This window comes from Phodopus roborovskii, unplaced genomic scaffold (genome assembly GCF_943737965.1).
Source record: "Phodopus roborovskii unplaced genomic scaffold, PHOROB, whole genome shotgun sequence".
NCBI lineage: Eukaryota > Metazoa > Chordata > Mammalia > Rodentia > Cricetidae > Phodopus > Phodopus roborovskii.
Window position 1 is genome coordinate 675,686 of NW_026126646.1, and position 24,050 is coordinate 699,735.

General features: G+C 46.9%; 1 protein-coding gene across 3 annotated transcripts in view; it reads right to left on the bottom strand.

Annotated features, from left to right (window-relative positions):
• The window catches only part of Pex14 (peroxisomal biogenesis factor 14), a 134,319-nt gene that overhangs the window by 56,338 nt on the left and 53,931 nt on the right, over nt 1-24,050 (bottom strand). For all 3 annotated transcript variants that reach the window (XM_051173861.1, XM_051173859.1, XM_051173860.1), the window contains one exon: nt 22,618-22,702. In XM_051173861.1, the coding sequence (XP_051029818.1) occupies nt 22,618-22,702 (85 nt within the window). The remainder of the gene's footprint in view (nt 1-22,617; nt 22,703-24,050) is intronic.

Below are 24,050 nucleotides of genomic sequence, written 5' to 3' on the forward strand. Positions count from 1 at the left end.
ATAAACACACCCATACCACACAAATAAACATAAACAAGAATTCAGTGAAAGAGAGAGAGCGAGAGACTGGTGTCTGGGTCCTGGCTTCCCAGTGTCATTCTCACTAAAGAAACCTTGGGGAGATGTCTGATTCTGGGCTTGAGTCTATCTGAGGCATGTATACCGGGAAACACAGGAGTCAACCTGAGTATGAGCCCATTGGACCAAACCTGGAACAATAAGTCAAATACTCCAGACTGCAGGATAAAAATGATACCCAAACATTCTGTTTTCACACAGCCTCACTAAGTGCTCCTGGCTAGCTGAGAAATTGCTTTGCAGACCAGGCTGAACTCAAACTTGCAGTCATCCTCCTGAATCTGCCTCTGTGTGCTAAAATTACAGAAATGTGAGTATATACCACCCTACCCAGCAAATAATACATGCAAATACTACAAACAAGAGATTTTCCCAGAAGAGGAAGGATGAGGATGCTCTTAGCAAAAATAAAATGTTTGCAAATAACTGTGGTATATGGTAATCCAGAAGGATTAAGAGTTCAAGGTTATCCTCAGCTACTTAGCAAGACTGATGCAGCTGGAGAGAAGGGTCAGTAGTATTGCTGAGCGAGCAAGCACTGGTCTTCTGGAGGAGCTGAGTTCAGTTCCCAGCACCTGTGTCCCGCAGCTCACAACTGCCTGTAACCCCAGCTCCAAGAACCTGACTCCTCTGGCCAACACCAGTACCTGAACCTGCATATGCGCACACAAAGATACACACACACATTGCATAGTTAAAATAAATCTAAACAAAATAGTTCTTAAAAAGACTTAGAATGAACTGGACTGCAGGAGATCATATCTCATGTAAACTATAAAAAATAAAGATAAACGCATGAGAAGCAACATAGTTAGGAAGTCAATTTTTTTTTTCTCTAATTTCAAAGAAAAAGTCAATTAAAGAAAGCTCTCCACTGGATGCTAAAGGTCAGAGTGAAGGCTACTAGATAACACGATAACATGAGCTCAAAGAAGCCCTTCTTAGGCTACTTGTCAATTTCATGAGGGGGAATGGCCTTTACAGCAGATGATCTCGTAATGACTTAGATAACAAATGGTCACATCAGCATCACCAGCAGCAAAGAACTCCGGCATCCCTTCCTTGTAAAGCAGTACAGTAACGAGTATGTAACATTACTCATTAAGTATTCTTGCCCAGAATGTGTGATCTCAGTCTCATGAAGTGGGAACAATGACACAAGCCCAGAATAGTCAATAAAATGTCCTGATTCTCAGATACAGTCAATGGCAACTAAACTAAAAAGCAAGAGGGCAGATCGCCCAACCCAGCAGGGAAGTACTAGATGTGACCCCTGGTTGTCTCTTGGAATGATGGGCTACAGAGGAAGCCTGGGGACAATTAGGGAAATTTAAACACCTGTGTGTGCTGTGAGTGTGTGTGTGTGTGTGTGTGTGTGTGTGTGTGTGTGGTGTGTGTGGTATGTGTGGTGTGGTATGTGTGTTGGGTACTTTATGAGGTTTGTGTTCATTCTCTGTGATATATGAGGTGATTATGTAGGCAAACACCTTATTTGAGGAGGTATATGCTGAAGTAATTACAGCTGTCATGATATCTACATGCAATATGAGTGTAGATGTATGTACAGGGAGAGCAGAGACAGATTAGCACATATGGGAAAATGTCAATCAGCCAGAAACAAGAGAAAAGCTATCTGAGTGCTCTTGCAGGGTTCCATTTTTCTGTGAATTTGAAACTGTTCAGTATTAAAAGACTAAGGAACACTTAGCAGGTAGAGGCAGGACACTCAGAAATTCAGAGCCTTTACAAAGAACAACCTTGAGATTAGCCTGGGCTATGTGACATCCTATCAAAGAAAGAGAAAGGGGCTGGAGAGCTGGCTCCCTGGTTAGAGCATGGGCTGCTCTGGTAGAGGACCTGGGTTTGGTTCCCAGCACACATGCGATGTCACTGCAGTTCCAGACATGTGTCGCCCTCTTCTGGCCTCCACAGGCTCTGCATGCACCAGGTGCACATATACACATGCAGGAAAACACTCGCACACATAACTAAAAACAAATAAATAGTTCTTGTTTTGTTTTGTCTTTCAAGACAGGGTTTCTCTGTGTGGCCCTGTCTGTCCTGAACTCACTCTGTACTCCAGGCTGGCCTTGAACTCACAGAGATCCACCTACCTCTGTTCCCCCCCCCCCCCCAGTGCTATAGGATTAAAGGTGTGCGCCACCATTTTAAGAGAGAGGTGAGGGAAAAGAGGCCCACAGCGGGTGGTGGTGTCAGGCTGGAAAGAATACAAGCCCACAGGCCTTGACCCAAAGTGTCGATGCTGGGAAAAAGCCGGAAGCTGAGCGGGTCTCTCTATCTACCCTGAGCAGAAGAGGTGAGACCAGGAGACCAGAGCCTCCTCTGGAGCCACCAGAGGGAAGTGAAGAAAATAGTCACTGTCCTTCCGTGGCCATCGCCTGGCACGGGTGAACACAGCAGGAACTTCCATTGTTAGGTGTCTTCCGAGAGGAGGCCAGGTCTCTAGATCTGCATCATAAATACTCATCTGCACACCAGTTTCCCGTACAACAGCTTGCCCTTTTCTGTGAGACTTGGCACTGCTGCTGTGCACGGCCCCTCGATGCAATGGCTCTGTCTGCATAGGAGACTAAGTCACCTGGACCTGTCGGCTGACTTTAGGGAGGGCTCCCCCTGTTCTCCAGCTTGTCTGCTTGAAAAACTAGAAATAAAATCGACTTTCTCACTGAACAGAAAGCAGCAAGGAGCACTTTAAGGAAGTCTGGCCAAAGGATAAACACCTTGCAGAACAGTTTCCTTTGTTTGGGTTTGTTAAGTCCTTTTGTGAGTGAGGACTCTGAAAAGTCTAGGGGTCATTCTGTAACTATGACTCTTTCACGGTCCTGGACCCTTCACTTCCAGGCAGGAGGCAGCAGGGTTATATCCATGTACTGCCCTGAACACTCATGCCCAACACAGTTCTTCACAGTCTAGCAAAAAAAAAAAAAAAAAAAAAAAGTAATAATAGTAAGGTCAAATAACACAGGAAAGGGAAAAAATATGTTTACCTGCTACTGGGAATAGTAAGAGAACCAATACGGTCATTAAGAGCATTACAAATAACACAAAAGGGTAACTTTAAAAACACTTAGGGTTAAAGAAAGTATGTAGGAGCTAGGCAAGAATTCTGTCAAACCATCAACAGGAAACAGTTCACTAGAAAGAGACGTCACATCCCCAGACACAAAGGCTGCAATCTGAGATGTCACTCCTGCCTGAGGTGATTTCCATATTGAATATAATTATAATCAGAACTGCAAAGAGAGAGGCAGAGGGTGAGGGAGGGAAGAGCATCAAGAAGAGAAGATGTGGGGCTGGAGAGGTGGTTCCCAGCACCCACATGACGGCTCACAACCGTTTGTGACTCCAGTTCCAAAGGACACCCTCTTCTGACCTCTGCAGACAGGGAACACATGTGGCACACAGACATAACATGCAGGCAAAACACCCTTACACACAAAATAAAAGGGTTGCGAAAATTCTTTTAAAAAGAGATGTGGTAAAGGGATGTGTAAACAGCAGGGCTAGTCTGATCAGTAGCAACATCAGGGAGGTACAACTTGTGCTAAGAAAGCAGAAGGAAGCAATCTATAATAACAAAAGACTGCAGCATGAGGACCACAGACAGGGACACCAACCAATGAGAACACTCAGAATGCAATCTATGACAAGGTGACAAGTCACTGAACAGTGCTGGAGCAACTGGATTGGTCACCAGGAAAACAAAAGTTATAATCCCTGCTGCTCAACTAACAACAAAGAAAATTCCATGAAAAAAACTGTAGCCATAAAAGAAAAGGAGAAGCAAACACATCCATGTCCTCAGAGTGTTCAAAGGATTTTCTGGTTTCAGCCAAAACAAGGAACCCTGGTTACCCTAAAAGGGCAATCACAAAAGTAACACCTGTTTCTCCAGCACATTTAAAGAAAGGCTGGTGGAATGGCAGAATGGTGGAAAACAATAATAATCTGTATGTCCCTCAAAAGGGCTGGTTAAAATAAATTATGGCGTATATCTTCTGTCCAACACCCAGCATTATTAAAACTGGCAGTAGAGATCTGCACTTAACAGACACAAATTATGTCTGAGAAAGTGCCTAGTGAAAAGCAAAACCCATGAAGATTTGACAAAGGAAAAGCAAGACCCAACAGCTCCCAAGGACGGCAAAAGGCGCCGGCTCCAACCAGCCTTTATTTGTGCCTTCCACTACTGGCCCAAGCACCAATTCTTCCCAGTCTCTCAGCCTCTACAATGGTAATTCCAAAAACCCATCAGTGCCATTTGTCACGCCCTGTGCTGTCCCCGGGGTTCTCCGGTGTCTGTGAAGTGTGCTGCTGTACTGGGTTATTGCAGCAGACTTTCCATCAGGCTCACCAAGTCTTTAAAGTTCTTATGCAAAACTAGAGAACTTTAGCCGAAATGCCCCAAAGACAAGCAGGCCAGGTAACAAGGAAGCTGTAGGGGAAACACGCCAGCAACCTCTCCTCCACCCCCACCACACACACACCCCAGGTGCGTTGCTGGCAGCAAGGCCGAGCTAGAGTTTCATCAGCAGTCCCCTTGGGATGAGGTCATCAGATCCCCACTACCTCTAGTCCTCCAGGGGGACGATTATCACAGTGTCACCAGTGTCCCCAGGGTTCCTTATTAGTCTAATAGAAACCCTTCATGCTTGCATAGAGATTGGCAGCGCCTGAGATGAACTTGTATGTGTAGGCACCCCTACCCTAGGGCCTAATGAGGGGTGCACATGCCAGCCCATCTTCTGGAATTCTGCCGGCAGCTGTGAGGCTCTGGGGAAGCCTAGGGAGAACTGGAGCAGCTTCCAGGGGTGACGGGGGACAGTACACAAGCAACACCTCAAACCACAGCCAGAATCGAGAAGACAAAGGGGATGTCACTAACAGGCAGAGTGACCACAGCTAATCCCCACCATTTCATATAAGAATAAACATTGTGTTGTGGAACTGGCAACTTCAGCAAGGGGTGGCGGGAGACGCGGGTGGAGGTATCCACAACAGTCTCCCAAGCACCTCTACTGGTCCAGCTCACTGTGGAATGCCAGCTGCTAGATCAGTAACACCTAATGCTTTGTCCTGGACAGGCGGGGCCAAGCACCACCTTCCAGACTATTTCACCTTACTCAGCTCCCAGTTGCTGTGTCTCTCTCCCTATATATTATCCTGTCTCTCAAAGCTATTCCTGTGTGTCCCATGGGGCCAGAGTTCTACCCATATGATGCAACAGCCAGCCACAGGTGAGCCGGGCTCTCTGGAAACCTAATGAGCGGGCACCAGCAGCCTGTGTGCTTGACAGCACAGGTGCCGGGAAATAGCCCCCTGGGTGTTCCTGGTAAACAGGGCACCCGGCCCCTCCCCCTCACAGGCATTCACTCTAAGCTCACACCCGCGTGCACGCTCTCTCTCTCTCTCGCTCTCTCTCTCTCTCTCTCTCTCTCTCTCTCTCTCTCACACACACACACACACACACACACACACACACACACTCCTCACACCTTGCCAGCTCTGCCCTCGAACCACAAGAACAGATTTAACCATTCTCTTCCCCAAGGGTTGGAACTCCAATTTCAAACTTGCAACTCCTTGTGTCTCACACATGCAGAACACTCTGATAGCTTAAATGCTGCTGTTTAATTACTATAATAAGAGGTGCTTTTGGGGAGGGGGTTCTGCAAACATTAATTCTCCCCTGTCTTATCAACAGTGGAAATCACGGTTCAGCAAGTGTTTCTCCATAACCCTTCCTCTACTTCCCTGTGTGGGGGAAGGAGGGAGGCTCTTTACTCAGTGTCCCCAACAGTTCCCAGAGGTGAGTGGATATCAACACCAGATGTTTGAACCATTCATTTAAAAATTAAATGTTAGCTTCAGAAAAGAAGGCCAGGCATGGTGGCTCGCATCTGTAATCCCAGTGCTCAGGCTGAGGCAAGAGGACCAAGGGGTCAAAGCCACAAGAAACAAGCGGGCTATCAGCGCGGCCCTCCTCTGTCTGAGGGCAGGGGAGAGAGCGGCCGGCCCCAGAGTCGGCCAGCACAAGCTCTAGGGCAGCCTCGTGCAGAGGCTGTTTTCTGTGGGAAACGCTGGGCAGGGAGACTAAGCAAGATGGCAACAAGAGAGACATGCTTCCAACTGTGCTTAATTTTTCAGATGTGTGACCTGCAAGCTTTTCACTGCAGACCCTATGAGCCACCAGGGTCCCACCTTCTGGTCCAGCTTTGGGCCTGGATGGAGCTCACCAGTACCCCGCAAACACAGAAAAGGGAAACCTTAGCACAGACCCAGGGTACCTACCCTGACTGAGCTGGAGCAGCCAAAGAGGGAGTAAAGGGGTGAAAGATGCTCCTGTCCCAGCCTCTGCAGCCTGACTCAGGATCACCCTGCAGTTCATGGCTGCCTGCGGCGCGGAGGTCTCCCAGGAAGTCAGTGAATGGTCTTTTTCACCCTTTGGAGTCTCTGTCCTTTAGGCTCTGTACCCCTGAGCCACACATTTTTACCTTCTAGGCTCCATTGATTTAAAAGCAAAGCAGTCATCTGCTTCCAGAACACCATGGCACAAACAAGGTCAGGTACCCACATCACAGCACTGTGCACGGAGGGAGGCTCTGAGAGGGTTGCAGCCAGGTCAGCAAGCCAACTGACTGCCTCGGAAAACCAAGGCAAACACGCAGGCAAGACAGACAAGACTGGGAAAGACTGTGAGGAGTGGAGAAGGGCAGACAGGAGCTCTGGGGACCTGAGTGTCAACGGCGCAGCAGGAACGCTTCCCACACCTGTGGTCTGATGCATGGGACACACACCCCCCACCTCCCATGGCAGAAGAGGCAGCTTCACCAGGAGACTGAGTGACAGGGCTTATCCGAGAAACCACTTCAGGGTAAAGTAACCCTGCTTCACAATGTCATCATCTCTTTCTGCAAGACTGCAGTGGAGCCACTCAGGGACGCACTCGGGAATGGAGCAAGCCCGACAGTCAGTGCAGGCAGCTCAGCACCGAGGGTCTCTGCAGCCATGCTTGCTGGGCCCAGGACTTTCCTCCCTGTCCTCACTCTCTGACCCATCTTGCTGTCTTTCAGCCGCCAGTCTTCATGCCTAGCTGCCCCTACCCTTAAAGAGAGCCTGAAAGCCCAATATGACACATCTCTACACATAAAACTTGCCCTCTCTCCACATAATAAAATCCAAACACTTGAGCTAATAAGCACGATCTCCTTACTTAACAGGCTGTTTTCAAAATCTCTTGCCTAGGACTCTGTTTTCTTGCATCCTCTACCAGGACTAGTCACTGTCCCAAATCTTAAAGACAACTAATCCTGGGGGTCATAAAACTAGCGTGACCTCTCAAGGAAGGCAACTTTGAAAACTTCACAAAGCTGGCCAGGCCCTCCCCTGCCCTGCGCCCCAGGCAATCTTACCCCCAACTGTTCCCTGTTTTTGTGCCTAGCTACATAACGCGAACCCCACTCAACTGCAAATATTAATTCTGATTTTTATATTCTTGGTGCTTAAAACATATGGTGAGGCAGTAGGAAAAGGACGTTTGATAAATGACCAGTGAATAAATGAGTAGATGCATCTTCCACAGACGCACATTGCTGTGTGCTGAGCTCTCTGGGAACAAGCACATGACACAAATTACATAGATACAGAAACAGCAGACAAAGGAACAAGAGAAGGAACCCAGAGCCAGAGTCTAAAGGGTACATCGGTTTTAAATGCTGGGGACTCATGTACATTTGCAACAGAACTTTTTAGGATGCTTTGTTAGATAAAATTAGTTGGCATTCCTGGTACCACAGTGGTCTGCAGGCAAGCGGAGCTACAGAGGGAATTAAAGGAAAACTGGTCGGCGATGATGGTTTGGCGATGAATCATTCACAAGTGCGTAGCTGAGAACTGGCTGCACTGTGTACTCTTGGCTCCGTGAAATCCTTTTAAACAAATACCCACCATTTCCCCAAAACAAATAGGGCAATTATGGGAAAGCCTTGTTAGTGTTTAGCAGCATGCCTGCACGGCCACTGCCCTGGGGCCACCTCCATCCAACTAATCCTGGCCCACCGTGCTCTGGGGCCAAGGCTTCCTAATGCACCTGCCTCAGCTCGGCATAATGGCTTCAAGCTAATGGAGATGAGCACTGCTACCCAGAGGTTCGACTCCTGAGGAGGGATCTTAAAGGTGAGGCACAGCAAGCAGCGCAGGAGAAAGTGGATTTAATTTGTTTAACATCATAAAGAGGGACATTTCCACATGGACAGCAAGGACATGAATATCATGTGTGTATGGCAGAATTATAAACGCATTTTTGGCGAAATTCAATAAAGCTGATTCTACTGCATAAGGTCAGCAATTTACTATAAAAAATGATATGATTGCAACTTTTAATATAACCCATGTATTTGCTGCAAGATGCTCTGGAAGACTGTAATGTAACGGTCCGACCTTTCCTCAGGAGCAGAGATCGCCCGTTTGCCCTTCACTGTCCTGTTAAAAGCGACCATGCAGCACAGTGGCATCAGCGGCAGTTACTTAACCAGCCACTCTCAAGTCCAAGACTGCTTCTCCTCCAGCTGAGATTAGGGCTCTATTAGAGCCCTCGTAGAAGGCAGCAAAAGAAAGGAAAAACCTGCCACAACTCAGCAGAACCCTTCTAGTCACGACCCTATGCAGTAACACTAGAAGAGGCATGAGGGAAACACACCTCGATAGCTTTTCTAGAATCTGTACCTAATAACGTGGATCTTTCAGAGAGGGCCCAGTCAGGCAGGGTGTGTGGCATGTGCTACAAGCTTGTGGTCCCAGTACTTGTGAGATGGAGGCAAGAGTTCAAGGCCAGCCTTGGCTACATAAGAAGTCTCAGAAGAAAAATTAAAAACTACAGGGCAAGAAATTGGACATCTCAGTGATGACAGAAACCTGTTCCTCGCATTAGGGGCTCCTTTTAAGTCCCCACGGCCATGAAGGCAACCCCTCTCCTCCCCTAGACAGGGTCCACTAGACTCAGGGTCCACCTGCCTTTTCCTCCCAAGTGCTGGGATTAAAGGCATGCGGCACCCATCGCAGGACACAACAATATGGCAGACACTTCTTAGCTCTAACAGCAAACACATGCTGGGGCTAGGACGCCACCTGCATCATCCCAGCTCAGGCTAGTCTGCACATTTCTGTGGTCCCTCTGCCAGTCTCTTCAGGTATGAGCCATTATATCCCAGTGTTCTCAAAAGCATTCCCAGCAAGACGGGAGACTGGGAATGCTTGGCGGCTTGAGCTGGGCTTCGTTAAGGATGGCATGCCACTAAACTGTCACTGAACTCCATCTTCAGGCCAAGGGTGCCCCCAGACACTGCTTCAGTCTCACAGCAGCGTCAAAGCAAGCCCCTTCCCAGAGCAGCCCCACCCCATCCCTTTCCATTTTGATGTCTCACTCCACTTTCGCTGTTTTGCAGATTGGTTCATATTTCTGGATGAGCTTGTTTCTCCCCCAGATCTGTCTGTTCTATTCACCAGGGCAAGCACAGTGCCTTGGAAGGTACAACCAGTCAACACTTGTTGGGCAGGTAGATAGATGGACAAATGGACAGGCGGAATCATTTAAAACCAAGCAGAAAGATCTTCCAAGGAATACCACTAACTTTGTCATTTCTATTCTAGCATTTAGTCTTCTCTTTGCAGGACTGTTTAAAGTAGAGCCTTTGATTAGAAAAAAACCTAAGTAAATATCAAAAATCATGGAGCTCCATATTTGTTCTCTTTCAATTACATTCTGTGCAAATCATACCCATTCGTAAGTTAAACGGACTCCTAACTGCCTCTTCTTCAAACTCAACCTTCAGTTTCATGCACTGACAAGTGAGTGGTAAAATACTTTTCTTGTTGGTCAAGACTAATGAACAGCTTGAAGACAACAGTGGGAGGGTCTAAAATCAAGGCACACTGCCTTATGCTTCATAGACACGGACACTAAAATACACATACACTCACACAAACAAACAAACACACTTACTTTTATAAGGCACAGGTTCAAACCATTGGTTAAACAATGATTGGTAAATTAATAAAGACTATCCAAAGTTATCCTTATGCTTAACTGCAGTCCAATCAACGTGCTTTTCAACAGACACAGCCTTAAGGTATGTAACCCTAGGTTTCAAAATCCTTGCCTCCCACCCCTTTCAATAGCCCAGCAAACCCATGCTCTGTGGAGCTTGTCTCCTTGTCTCCTATTTGCAGATTCACTGTCATAGACTTCCTTCTGTGAGAGGCCAGACAAGTATGACAAGCCTTCTTAAAGCCATCTCCAAAAGCCAGTGACAGTGACATCAATTTGTATCCCTCCAACAGACTGGGAATTCATCCTATAGTTGCCATTCACTAATGAAGGCCCAGTTCCTCTGATTAAAAAGGTCCCCTTCACTCACACATGCACGCCACTGGCTCTGCTGAAAACACCATTCCTCCTTCACCTTGGAGGCTGTGTATCTAAACGACTTCAAAAATCCCAAGCTAAGCTTTCCACGGGAAAGGAGCGGGTGCGTAAACATGCTTGTGCTGTCTGAGGAAGGTTTTTCTGATACAACTGAGCCCTGCTTTTTCCTGCTGTGTCTTTATCACAGAGACTGCGATGCTCACAGCCATGTTGTGAGAGTGAGATGGGGTTCCCTCATGGAGATGCACCCACAGGTGCTTTGGAATGTGGGAACAAGGCAAACAATAAAGCGGCCTGCCCTTGCTGCCACTGCCTCCGCATCAAGGGCGTGTGCCTTTGTAGGCGGGCCTGTGGGCATGGGGGATACAGGAGTTGACGTCCACTTGTCCATATTTTTGTTTGTTTTGTTTTGTTTTGTTTTGTTTTTTTGAGACAGGTTTCTCAGTGAACCTTAGGCATACCATTTCAGCTAGACTGCCTTGCCAAGGAGCCCCTGGGAGCTGTCTGTCTCTGTCCTCCCAGGTGGGGTTAGAGACATGCACCCCCACACGGAGCCTTTTACATGTGTCTAGGGATCTGCAGCAAGCACTTGGCCCACTGAGTCATCTCCCCAGGACCTCTTTGCTGCTTTTGATTGTTGCAAACATCAGTGGATGGATAAGGAAGATAACAGAAACACCAAAATTCAGCTAGATGTAACAGCTCTCCCTTATCATACCAGCTGGGAGGTGAGGGGACAGGATCCCAGGCTGAGGCCAAACTGGGCTACATGACAGCTCAAGACCAGCATTGATGAAAAGGTGAGACTCTGTCTCAAAACCACCAAGTTACCTATTGCAGTGGCCAGTCTCCGGCCTCAGCTTCCCAGAGATCAGCTTGAACAGGCGGAAGCCACACTCACATTCCAAGGTCTCTGTGACTGCTTTTGTGGGTGTCAGAAGACACCTGAAGTAATACCAGCAGCAACTTCCTGTCCCTAGATTATAAACTGGACAGTGTGATCCAGAGGCAGCTTTATGATACAGACAGACAGACAGACAGACAGCAGTAACAGCATCTCTGATAAGTTAGTTCTTTGATGTTCTGGACAGTCTTTGCTCCTGAAGGCCTGGCTTGAGTCAAGCCCTTCAGCATGGGAGTATGCAGGCATGCCTATGCCAGCCCATGAGAAGGCTGGAGCAGGACTGCGTCCCCTCTGCTGGCCTCGGCTTTATGGCCTCACTCAGGGTCTCTCACTGATCTGAAAGGTTGCTGTTTTGGCCTGGCTCGAGAACCTCCTGTTTCTTCCTCCTAGAGCAGAGGTTACAGGCACATGTAGTCATGCCCAGTTGTTTGTTTGTTTGTTTGTTTTAGTTTTGTTTTTCAAAATAGGGTTTCTCTGTATAACAGTCCTGGCTGTCGTGGAACTCATTCTGTAGACCAGGCTGGCCTTGAACTCACCACCACTGCCCAGCCATGCCTAACTTTTATGTGGATACTAGAGATTTGAAAACAGGTCCTCCTGTTTATATAGCAAGTGTTCTTCCCCACTAAACCACTATACAGCCCATCCCTTTTAAAACAAGGTCTGGTCAGGTGGTGGCGCACACCTTTAGTCCCAGCGCGTGGGAGGCAGAGATAGGCTGATCTCTGAGTTCCAGGACAGTCTGGTTTACAGAGGGAGATCTAGGACAGCCTGGACTACCCAGAGAAACCTTGTCTCCAAAAACAAAAAAAACTTTCAATAAGTATCTGAGCTCTACCTACATGCATAAAAGTCCTAGAAGTTCCTGTTGTGTGAAGGGTTACAATACCATCAAGTTCATCGTTTCAACCTGTATTACAATGAACTCAACGCAGTCTTGTCTGTGAGGGTTCTGTTCCAACATCTATCTCAGTAGAGGCCTGTACATACAGGCCTGTTAATACAGCTTGCTCCCATGCATATACACAGCAAAAGATCAACAACTAACAATAAAGCAGAAAAACTGTGGCAATATTCTGCAATAAAATTTACGTAACTGTCCCTTATGTCCCCACCCCCAGGTGTCTTAGTATTGTGCTCACCCTTTCTGCAATGCCAGCAGGGACAGAAGTGAGTCCAGGGGTGTGGGCCTGCTAATTCTGCACCAGCAATTACGCTGTGAGAGTCACCTGTGCACAAGCACTGTGACACTGTGACAGTCTGTAACTCAGATGGCTACTAGGCGGCTGACAGATGGTAGGATATACAGACTGGATCCAATGGCTAGAGACGACTCGTGTCCCAGTGAGGACGGAGCAAAACGACTCCAGACCTCATCACAATGCCCAGATGCTACGTACTTTAAAACTTATTAATTGTTTATTTCTGGAAATTTCCCTTTTGATATTTTCAGACCGAGATGGACTGCAAATAACCGAAACCACAGAGAGCAAAGCTGCAGGCAGGTGAGTGAGGACGCCTTTGAAGCCCATTAAGGCCCATCTTTGGAGGGCAGTGGGAAGGGACTAAGTGAGAACAAAGATAATGGCACACATGCATGAAAGCGCTACAGTGAAAGCCATTACTGCGCATGCTGTCTTAAAAAAAAAAACAGCCATGAAAAAGGAATACGCTCTCTAAAGGGTATATACTATTGATCACTATTGCCGTCAACTAAGCCTTAATTTTCATAGTAGGCATTTTGGATTATTTTCACTCAATTCTAGCAAGAAGCTTTTGGACAGACACTATCATTAACCTCTTTTTTTTTTTTTTTTTTTTTTTACAGGTACAGAAACTGAAACACAGTGGTTAAGTATTTAATGCAATGCTATACAGCCAGTGAAACTGGCTGTGAACCCAGGCAGGCTATGCACTATCACAGTGGTTCTCAACCTGCCTGATGCTGCAACCCTTTAATACAGTTCCTTATGTTTAAGTGACCCCAACCAGAAAATTATTTCATTGCTACTTTGTAACTGTAATTTTGCTACTGTTATGAATCTTATTATAACTATCTGATATTCAGGAAATCTGATATGCAACCCCACAGAGGTTGAGACCCACAGGTTAAGAACCACTGCAACTATGGCATCCCAAGCTTAAATTTTCCAAACATAACCTATTGTTTAGTCCTAAGACTGCCTCCATATGGCTCTACTACTGGATAATTGTGCCTGCATCCTCCTGATTTCTAAGTTCAAAATGCTGATATACTCATACACAACTGATGAGAATGTAAACGGTATAGCCCCTTCCTTCCCCTCCCTCCCTCCCTCCCTCCCTCCGGTTTGCTTTTCGAGACAGGATTTCTCTGTGTGGCTTTGGAGCCTGTCCTGAAACTTGCTTGGTAGACAAGGGTGGCCTGCAAACTCAGAGATCCGCCTGCTTCTGCCCCCTGAGTGCTGGGATTAAAAGTGTGCGCCACCACCACCCAGCTATAAGTATAACCACTTTCAAGCAATAGTTGAAAGTTTCTTAAAAAGAGAAACTCAGGGGGCCCAAGACATGGCTCAACAGGATAATATGCTTTTGGCCAATCCTGACTTTACCTGCATTCAATCCCCAGGACCTACATGGTGGGAGGAAACTGACTCCAGAGAGTTAGCTTCTGACTTTAATGCGCACACTGAGTCGTGTGAGTGCACATACACACCTCAAATGTAATTTCTTAGATGGGGGGGCATCAAACTTGGACTCCTGTAGTGGGATTGAAGGGAGAAACAGGAGGATCCCTGGAAGCCCAAGTACCAGCTAGCGTGGCATATGCAGTGATGACAACAGCAAAGAGACATCTATCAAACAAGCTGGAAGGCAAGGACCAAGACCCAAGGTCGACCTCTGACCTCTACATGTGCATCATGGCATGTTCACACCTGTATTCATATACAGGAATATGCATGTATATACATCTCCCTCTCATACATACAACACAGAGTAAAATATATTCTGACTACACAATCTAGCCATTCAACTCCTAGGTACTTAGCCTCCAAAGTCTTACTCATGGGTGCTTGTAGCAGTTTTAGTTTAGAAACAACCCAAAATGTTCAGTAAGTGAACAGGTAAACAAATACGACCAAACAACTACTGATAGGCAGTGCATGGATGGACCTCAAAATGATTATACCGATGTATGATTCCATTTACAAATGATTTCCAAACAGAGGTGGTTGTGCTTGCCTCTAATCCCCCGCACTTAGAAGGTTAAGACAAGAACCCCAGGAGTTCAAGGCCAGCTTTGAATACACAGCCAGACTCTAAACAAAACAAGCTGCCATTTCTGTTCCTGCCCCCATTGAAGCCCAGATCCTCCACAGCTGACTTGCCATGCACTCTGTAGCCTTTTAGAGCTGCTTGGGCAGCTGCCAGGCATCATTTAAGCACAGAATCTAGAAAGAACTTCCCTAACAGGTCCTCAGCGTTCCAAGTGGCCCAAGAAATGCTGCCATCCATATTTACAGGAGCAGCTCTGCTGGGGGCTTCGCCTTGGCTGCCCAGGCCATCAACCCCAGCTCTTCTCTTGCTTGAAGTCTGCAAGGCCAATCTTGCCACCTGCTCATGCCCTTGCCAGAGCGTCCCATCATGAAGGATGTCCTGTCCATTCTTCTCCATCTAAGCCCCTGGCCTCCCTCCAATCCAACGTCAAAACTAAACTGTGATGACCCCAGTGACAGAAATCTGACAAAAGGGTACACACCAACATGCACTGAGTCAGAGGCCAAAGGCTAACTATTCTGAAACTGCATTGATAAACTGGAACAAAAAATGCAACTTTCTAGAAAAGGGGCTGAGCGTGGGATGGACATCCTGTATCTTCTAATTGCAGCCATCCGCTTCCTTAGCCGTGTGTCCGTTTTCAGACTCGGAGGGCTGGCAAGATACTGAGGGTCTAGTGAAAATATGAGATGGCTGCCCATGAGCTCAGCTGAGCGAGCATTCCATGCCAGCCTCCCCTGCCCTGACTGATGGCTTTCAGCCTCTTCTCCCATCCAGCATCTACCAATGCAGCAGGTGCATAATAACACTCTGCAAACAGTAGGTGGAGAATTAAGGCTGAGCATCCCAGTGGCCACCGTCCAATGAAACATCCGACCACAATGAAAGAAAGCAAGCAAGCATATGAACTTCCCTCGCAAACAGACCCTTCCCAAGTGTCCCACTTACTTGGCATTTACTTGGACTGATGGGAACTGATGAAGGAGGTGGTAGTGGCACACACTTGCACTTCCAAACACTCAGGGAGTCAAACCCAGCCTGGGCAACATAAACCCAATCTCAAAGAAATAAATAAACTGATCAGTTAATTAACTCAAATTATGAGCCTGTTAATTCAAAAAGCAAGGGATGAAGAGATTCTTCTAGTAAGAAAGTATTACTCAGGTAATCAAAGACCAAACGCCCTCGGAATCCAAAGCCATGGGAAGCAGTAACAGCAATTTGTTATACTCCCCTTTTTTCCCCTCTTCATAGTTCCTTTAAGCCATGCAGAGCGGCTCCCTCATAAGAGGAAGGATCATCATGAATGTGAGGCTAGCTTGGGCTATAAATCTGGGCTATAAAGAGAATTCTAGGCCAGCCTGAACTACTCAATAAGACCCTGTTACAAAAATAATAGTAATTCCTATGTAAAGTTACATGTTCATGTTTCTACTAGAAAACCATTTTGTCTAATTTCCTATAAAACTTAGAAAATTTTAAGCAAGAAAAAATATCCTGTTAGCCTGCTTAGCACATGTAAAAAATTCTCTTATTTTTAGCATGTTTGCAAACTGACACATGATCAATGATGTGTAAGAAACAATATTTGCTAGGGCATTGTTTGAAACAGCAAAAGACAGAATAAAAGACCAAATACAGACCCGGAGCTGTTTTTAAAGAAGTGGAATGCATACACACAATGGAATACTATGCAGCCAGAGTGAAGCAATGTGTCTGCCTCTGAATGCAGGCCAGGAGCCCCCGTTCCTGCGGGGTAAGAGATGCTAAGGCGCTTTCCTTTCCTTCATGACGGGTCACCTCTGGACAGCAGAGACTCCAGCACCCTCCAGGAAAGAATCGGGGCTGAGTGCAGGGACCAGTGGGACCACAACTCACTCTTCATGGCCTAGCTTTCTCAACTTTGGTGCACAAATGGAGGTCAGAGGATAGCCCTGTGGACTCTGCTCTCTCCTTCTTCCCCAACATGGGTTCCAGGAATTAAAGTCAGGTATCCAGGCCTACATAGGAAACTCAGCCATCTCGCCAGCCTCTGACTAAGTTTTTAATATTCCAAGAAGAAAAAAAAAATTTAAAGCTGGGCAGTGGTGGTGTATACCTTTAATTCAGCACTCAAGAAGCAAAGGCAAGTGAATCTCTATGAGTTCTAGGACAGCCTGGTCTATAGAATGAGTTCCAGGACAGCCAGGGCTACACAGAGAAACCCTGTCACAAAAAACCAAAAACTCAAAGAAACATTTTTTTTTTTTTTTTTTTTTTTTTTTTTTTTTTAAGTAACACCAGCTATGTGACAGTGTCAATGTTCTCACCTGTCTATGCAGTACCGGGGCAGTAATAGTCTGTCAAAGAACTCTCCTCCTCTGAGGAGAGAATCTAGGCAAGTCCGAAAGAGTCCCCACCCCATAAGTGCCTCTGTAGGAAACCTCACAGCTCTGCTTCTGGGGCAGCAAATGCTGTCAGCCTCTCCAAACGGGACAGCACGTCTGTTCCCAGCACCAAAGCTGCTTTAGCCGCTACAGGCCTCTCCTGGATGCTGAGAAAAATCTTTGGAGTTCAAGACAAGTTTGGATAACAAGGGGAGCAGGAAAATTGATGGGGAGAAACCAGTCAGCATGATGAATAGTCTGGTCCAGAGCAGCAGGTGACGGATATGCAGATGCAAGACTGGCAGGGAGGGAAGAGAGTCCATGCACAGCAGATGGATGGAGATGCTCAATCATCCTCAGGAGCAAGCATGCGGTGCCACATGGCCCTGTCTGCTCCGGCCGGCTCTCACTCACCTGCACGGTGCAGCCCCCACTCCCAGAAGCTTTGTGCAGAAGCCCAGCATGGAGCATGGCCCAGGGTGAAAAGAGCAGGAGGTAGGAAACGGTCACGCGCACGCGCACACGCGCACACACACACACACACACACACGCACACGCACACGCACACACACGCGCCCAAGCTGTCTTGTGGGCCAATGGTGAGAGGCTGCCTCTCACTTTACCACCTTCCTCCAGCTCTTTTGTCTCGCTCGCTGCCTCATACTCCCGAGGAAAGCTTTCGCTATTTGCCCAGGGCGGAGAAGCTATCACTACACTAGTGGAAATCTAGTGGGAACCTGAGTGGCAGGACAAACTGGGCCTGTTGTCCCACTGTCCACTGTCCTGTTTTTCCCATTATCATCAGTATGTGACAGAGAACCTATAGCAACCTGTTCATATCAAGTCTGTGACAGCAGAGATCATCGGTTAGGGGTACTTACTATTCCCCCAGTCATCTAAGGCTAACAGATAACAGCAATAAGAAAAAACGCTCACGGGGGCCTGCAAATGGGGCTCAGTGGCAGAGTACTTGCATAGGATGCCCAAGACCCCGGATCTGGTTCCCAGTACAAAAATAATGAGGAAGGAAGGGAAGGAGGGAAGGAGGAAGGAAGGAAGGACTCAGTAGGGACAGCTTTAAAAATATCTGTGATGTACCAGGTTCAACTACTCCAGCAAACACTGGAATGCATCTAAATCTTGATGCCATAATCCATGTCTCATGAACAAAGACTCAGAAGGGCCAGACGGCCCTCACAGGGCCAATGCTACCCCTTCCAGCTCAGCTGCAGTCAAGCAAGGGGTATTGCTGGCAAGACGTCCACCCCCTGCCCCTAAGCTATCTGCTGGACCCCAGCCCCAGGAACAAAAGCTCTATAAAAAAGACCTCTGCTTTCACTCAGACACATTAAAGAATTAATTATAAAGTAAAGCTGAAGGAGAAAATTAATTTTAGAAACACAAGAGGTTACTTTTTTTCCTAGAGATGGGGGAGGAAACAGTTATTTTCGTTTTCATCCTGGGGCACAAGCTGGGAGCTGTCCAGTCGATAACCTGGCCATCAGAACAAGGTTTGTAATTAAAAGGTCAGTGACCTGGAAAGCCAGGCCCACTCCCAGAGCTTCTCAGTAATGACGGAGCTATTAAATTAAGACTGTTATGAAATCAATGCTAAAAAAGCTTTCATGGTAACGAGATTCCATTCAAGGACATGCAAACTACCTCATGAAATGGACGTAAATGATAAAAAAGAAAAGTAATAAAAGAGAGTTAAATTGAAATCTGTGCAAGAATTTACTCCCCCTCGAAGGACTCCAGTGAGAGGGACCCTTCACCTCTACCCCACCACCAAGGTTGAGCCCACCACAAGGAGCCTTCCACAAGGAGGTGGCTTCCAGAAACAGAAGAGGGCACTCTGTCCCCTGTCTGGGAGAAGAAAGTCAGGGGCAGGGGAGGAAGAAGCCCTTGGCTTACACACTTGAGAAGATGCCACCCTCCCAATCCCAGTCAGAGAGCTACATGGGGGCAGTCAGCTAACAGCTCCATCCCTTCCTCCACCTCATCTTCCTTCAGCCTCACAGGCACAGGCATCTCATTTGTCCAACCTGTTCTCAGCCTGCAGAGCATGCTGGGAAGTGGCTTGCCTCCCATCCTACACTTTGTGGTATCAAATCAACAAGCAGTCTTGGACAATTGTTCTCCAAGTCTCTAACTCTCTGGAAGGCTGCGACTGCTGTTTCTAGGCTACTCTGCCCCCTGGGCTGCAGCCTGCTGAGAGGCAGCTACTGCCTGCTTGGCAGGAAAAGCGTCTATATATAAACCAGCTCTGTAAGGGCTCAAACCCACATAATGCACTACTGGTATGTGCGCCTGACTCTACCACGGCTGTGTCATCTGCAGAGTCAAGAAGTTGGGCCCAATACAAAAACATCCATTCTAATATTCTGAAGGTAAACAGCTGTGTTTCTCTTTCATCCCCCCCCAAAATATCCTGATAATAGGAAGAATTGCTGTAAATTACATAAAATGGCAATACAAACTTCAAAGAAAATGATAAATGATTCTAATAACTTCATGTTTCTCATTAATGACTCTATATTCCGACTCTAAAGCATCTAAAGGAGACGACAAAACAAACAACAACTAACCAAAGAAGACAGACCCTTGCAGACCGGCCTCTCCCACTTCAGCCCACTCCCCAACCCCCAACAGAGAGCCCAACACTTAACCGGTCAGCAACATAGGCACACTGTGGCCCCTGGTCAGGGCTGTGGATTCACAATAAAACAAACTCAGCGGATACGCCTAAAGGAACCCTCATTTCCCACTGATCTGACATGTACTACAGGGACCTTAATTTCTATATTAAATATTAAATAATATTAAAAGATAAACAAAATTGGATTTGCTTCTTCAGGAAAGAGATGTTTATTAAGAAAAAAAGTCAGATTATAATTCAAGTCCTATAACAATTTTCTGGAGTGGCATTGCTAGGAAAAGCCAAGGCTACAGTAGCTGAGAGCTCTCCTGAAGCCAGCACCCCAAGCCCCCCACTGCCTCTAAGGAAGGCCTATAGCAAGGTGCCAAGGCCGCAATCCCTCCCCTCCCCTCCCCTCCAGCAAGCCAACCCTCTTCCTTCCCCACCATGAGGGACAGGGTAGATGCTCCTTGCCTGTCCTCATCATGAACATTGCCAAGCATGCTGGTTGTATAAGTCTGACCCAAGGAATAATCGGGAATTTAAAAAGTGAAATTTAAATACACAGAGGAGATTTTCTTCCCCAGATACCTATCAAACCTTTGAATTCTTTGCCCAGAAAAGGTCCTGCCAGAACTTACCCTATTGGGATTCACCTGGGATTCGGATAATTACCAAGTGAAGGAAGGAGCATTTTAGAGAATAATGGAGATGGGAGATTAGCCTCTGAGGGTAAACCAGTGTGGTTCTCTTCAGAACAGGAAGGGGTGGGTAGTCTCCTTGGGTTCCAAACACCCAAGTTTCTGAAGACTAACCTGAGTCTGGAGTCCACGCTGCCACCAACACTCAGGTCTTTCACAGCCCTGTGCACACATCCACCCTCAGAGACATCTGACAGCCTTTAAAATCACACCTCTCCTCCAGCCCTGGTGCTGCTCATCTCCACTTCCCTGTTTTACTTCCTCCCAGGCACTTGCCACCTGACATACCATGTACTTTTCTCTGACATTCATTCATGTCTGTCCCCACCACGTTAGAACAGAAGTTCTGTAAAGACAGGGGTTTGTCTTTTCTGTTCTCCATGAATTCCCAGGGGAAAGATCAGGGTATGACATAGAGTGAATGTTCACTCTTGGGTGAACTGATTAATCAATCAGCTGGATGGTTCCTCCCTCCCTCCCTTCCTTCCTTCCTCCCTTCCTTCCTTCCTCCCTTCCTTCCTTCCTCCCTTCCTTCTTTGTTTCTTTCTTTCTTCTTTCTTTCCTTTTCTCTTTTTTCTTTTTTGTAAAGAACAACAAATAATAATTGCATAAATCAGCTCCCCCTCCATGGTGGTTATGAGCCAAGTGACTCAAAAGAAGTATTATTTGGTCCAGAGTTTCTCCCTCTCGCTCTCGTTCTCTCCCTCTCCCAGTCAGGGATTTATTAAAATTAAACAGATTAGATGGAGCTCCTGATACTAAAACTGCTCAGCAAAGCCTGCGGTGGGGAAGTGCCGAGCAAACAGCAGAGACATTTGTCTCTAAATTGCTCTAAATACCTTCTGCAAATGAAATTCTAACCCAGCTGCGTTTGAGAGAAAATGAGGACTAACTGGTCATTGTCGGTGGAGGAGAAGATCAGACAGTTATAATACTGCACAATGTACTGGGCTAAGGATCTCTCGGCAACCATAGATTTTGTCTCAGGTTACCCCGGGTAATCAGCTCAGCTTTTAGGCTCAGCTTTCCCCTGCTCAATGCTTTGATGAGAGAGCTGAAATCCCCAAGCTTTTATGATTAATTACTCCCTATAGGTACACATATTTCAAGGAAAATCTCTTTTATGGCATGATGCTTGTGGAGTGGAGAGGCCAGCCAACACACTCCAAATTTTAATAATCTCCTAATGATGGGGTTGGTACCACGCAGCCAGAAAGCATGCAACTCCTTCATGAGGACCCTGCCTTGAGTCTGCTGCTGTGGGTGAAATGTTTGGACCTGCTGTGCCCAAATCCTGTGAGTGGGGCCCTGTCAGTGGGTAGAGCACTGTTTTGGTCCCAGAGCAGCAAGTGCTTCAGTGGGTTACCATAGGTGTGCTTAGAAATGCCTTGAAAACATTCCATCATCCAATCCAATTTAAAAAAAAAAAAAAAAAAGACAGAATCACCAGAATTTTGAGGCCAATATTCTAGCTTTTAAAGAAAAACTAGTTTGGGGTAAAGTTCCCCCCCCCCACCCGTTATGTAAAGCTCTTTAAGTAGCTTCTAGATCTCTAGAAAAGTAGGAGTGAATGAAAAGTCTGCCTTCATTTTTTGGTTAGATGGTTGTTTTTGCTTAAAACAAAAATATCCTGAATTTCAATAGGACGAGAATAGGTTCTATCTGCTTTAACAATACAGAACTTGTCGGGATCCATTTTATCCCAGCCTACAGAAATATCATAAAAATCATGAATCTACCACTTCAATCTGGAAATCAGATTGACCCGACCGAGATTGACCTCACCTCACCTCGACTGTGTCTTTTCTGTCTTTTCCCTGTCTTTTGCTTCTCTATGCTTCCTTACTGAAGCAGCTGTGCTCTCCTAGCCCAAGAAGGTCAATTCTGTAGTCAGGTCACTAGCAGACTGACCAGGAAGCAGGGGCCCTCCAGGCTTGATCAATGGCCAGTTCTGCTACTGAGCGCTGACTGTGTCATGATGTTCTTGGTCTCCTATCAGCTGCTTACTTCTTCAAATCCTGTAATTTCTCTGCTCCACTGTGAGTAAAGAAATGTGCGCTCCTCTGAGGGGTGGTCACCTCACCCCTGTGTCCCACCCGCACATGTCGACAGCTGAGGGCAACCCTTGGTGTGTTCACCACCTGTCTCTAGCTATGATTTGCACCTGCCCCATCCCCAGCCCCTATGTATAGGCCACTGCCACTCTACACTGCCAAGGAAACCTGTACCTTTCTTCTTAAGAAATGCTCTCCTGGTTGCAAGTGGGCTCTGCCGGACCCGAGAATTCTGTAGGAACTTCACTGCTGTGGCAATCTGGTGGGGGAATAAAACAGAAAGAGTAAACTTCAGTAATCTGAATTTCAAGGCCAGAAATCTTGAGTTCCCAGGGCCACAGACAGAAGGATACTGCTGGGATCAAATATATAACAAACTACTTCTTCAACTACAGACCCACCTAAATAGAAGACAAGGTGTCTCCTGTCTTCACTGCCCTCCGGTTTCCTGTTTCTGAGAGGAACAAACCGCACCTTCTTGGTTTAGCTTTTTGGACATGCACTGAACTTTTCCTGCCTTCCGGATTCAAGCTGCTGCTTCAGCCACACTCAGTTACTATCCTTTGCCATTCACACCTTCGTTCTGGGAAGGCTTCCCTTTGCCATCTCTACCTGTCTACACATTACACACCACACCACTGTGAGAGAGCACATGCGTTCTCTCTCTCTCTCTCTCTCTCTCTCTCTCTCTCACACACACACACACACACACACTGGAGAGAGACCCTTACATGGCCTGTTCTGACTCTCAGTACTGTAGTGTGTACCATGTAATTGAAGACATGATTAGAATGTCCTCTCATGTTCAGGCTGACTCCCAATACACTGTAAGGAATGGCAGGGAAGAGATGACGCTCCCTATCTACTACCTGGCAAAGTACTGGAGCCAAAGGGGTTTGTAAAGAAGACACACACGGCTGGCCACACTGGTCCCTCCAATGTGGTGAAGCTGAATTCGGATATTGGCATGAGCCTTCAAAAGGCAAAGTTTGGGATTTCCTGGCTATAAGCCTACAAATTGACAGGATATCTCCCTGCCTCTGGTATGGATATTACTTATTAAATCTTCATATATACAAGTAAGAAGGGGGTAGGAGAGGCATCAACCCCTACACTCAGCACATGTAAGGCATGTGTTTCTACCGCCTGACTGCTATCCATAGCAAACACGGTCCCACAGGGCAGGGATTGCCAAGCTGCTCTAGTAGGACGGGGGCTACTTAGAATGGCTGGCACTATTCACCTCATCAAAAGCAAAAGAAAAGCATGGTCTCCTGTCAAGATAAGGCCAGTGCAGTTCACTTGGGGGGCAGGCGTAAGGGCATTTGTGTGATCCTAGACTAAGGGTTACTCTGAGCCAAGACTCAGACAGCAAGCGCTGTGCCTGTGAGCAGGGTTCAGGTTGCACATCACATTCTGAGACCAGTGTTCCCAGGGGCAAAAGAAATGAAGGCAGATCGGAAAGAAAGAGGAGAAGAGAAGGAAAGCCAGGGAAAGGCTGACCCTGGGTTTCTCCTTTTAAGGCCAGGCTCAGCACCCTGACCCTCCAGAGCTAGACCTGTCACTCCAGAGACACTACTGATCTCAAGAGCTAAGCCCAGCTCCCT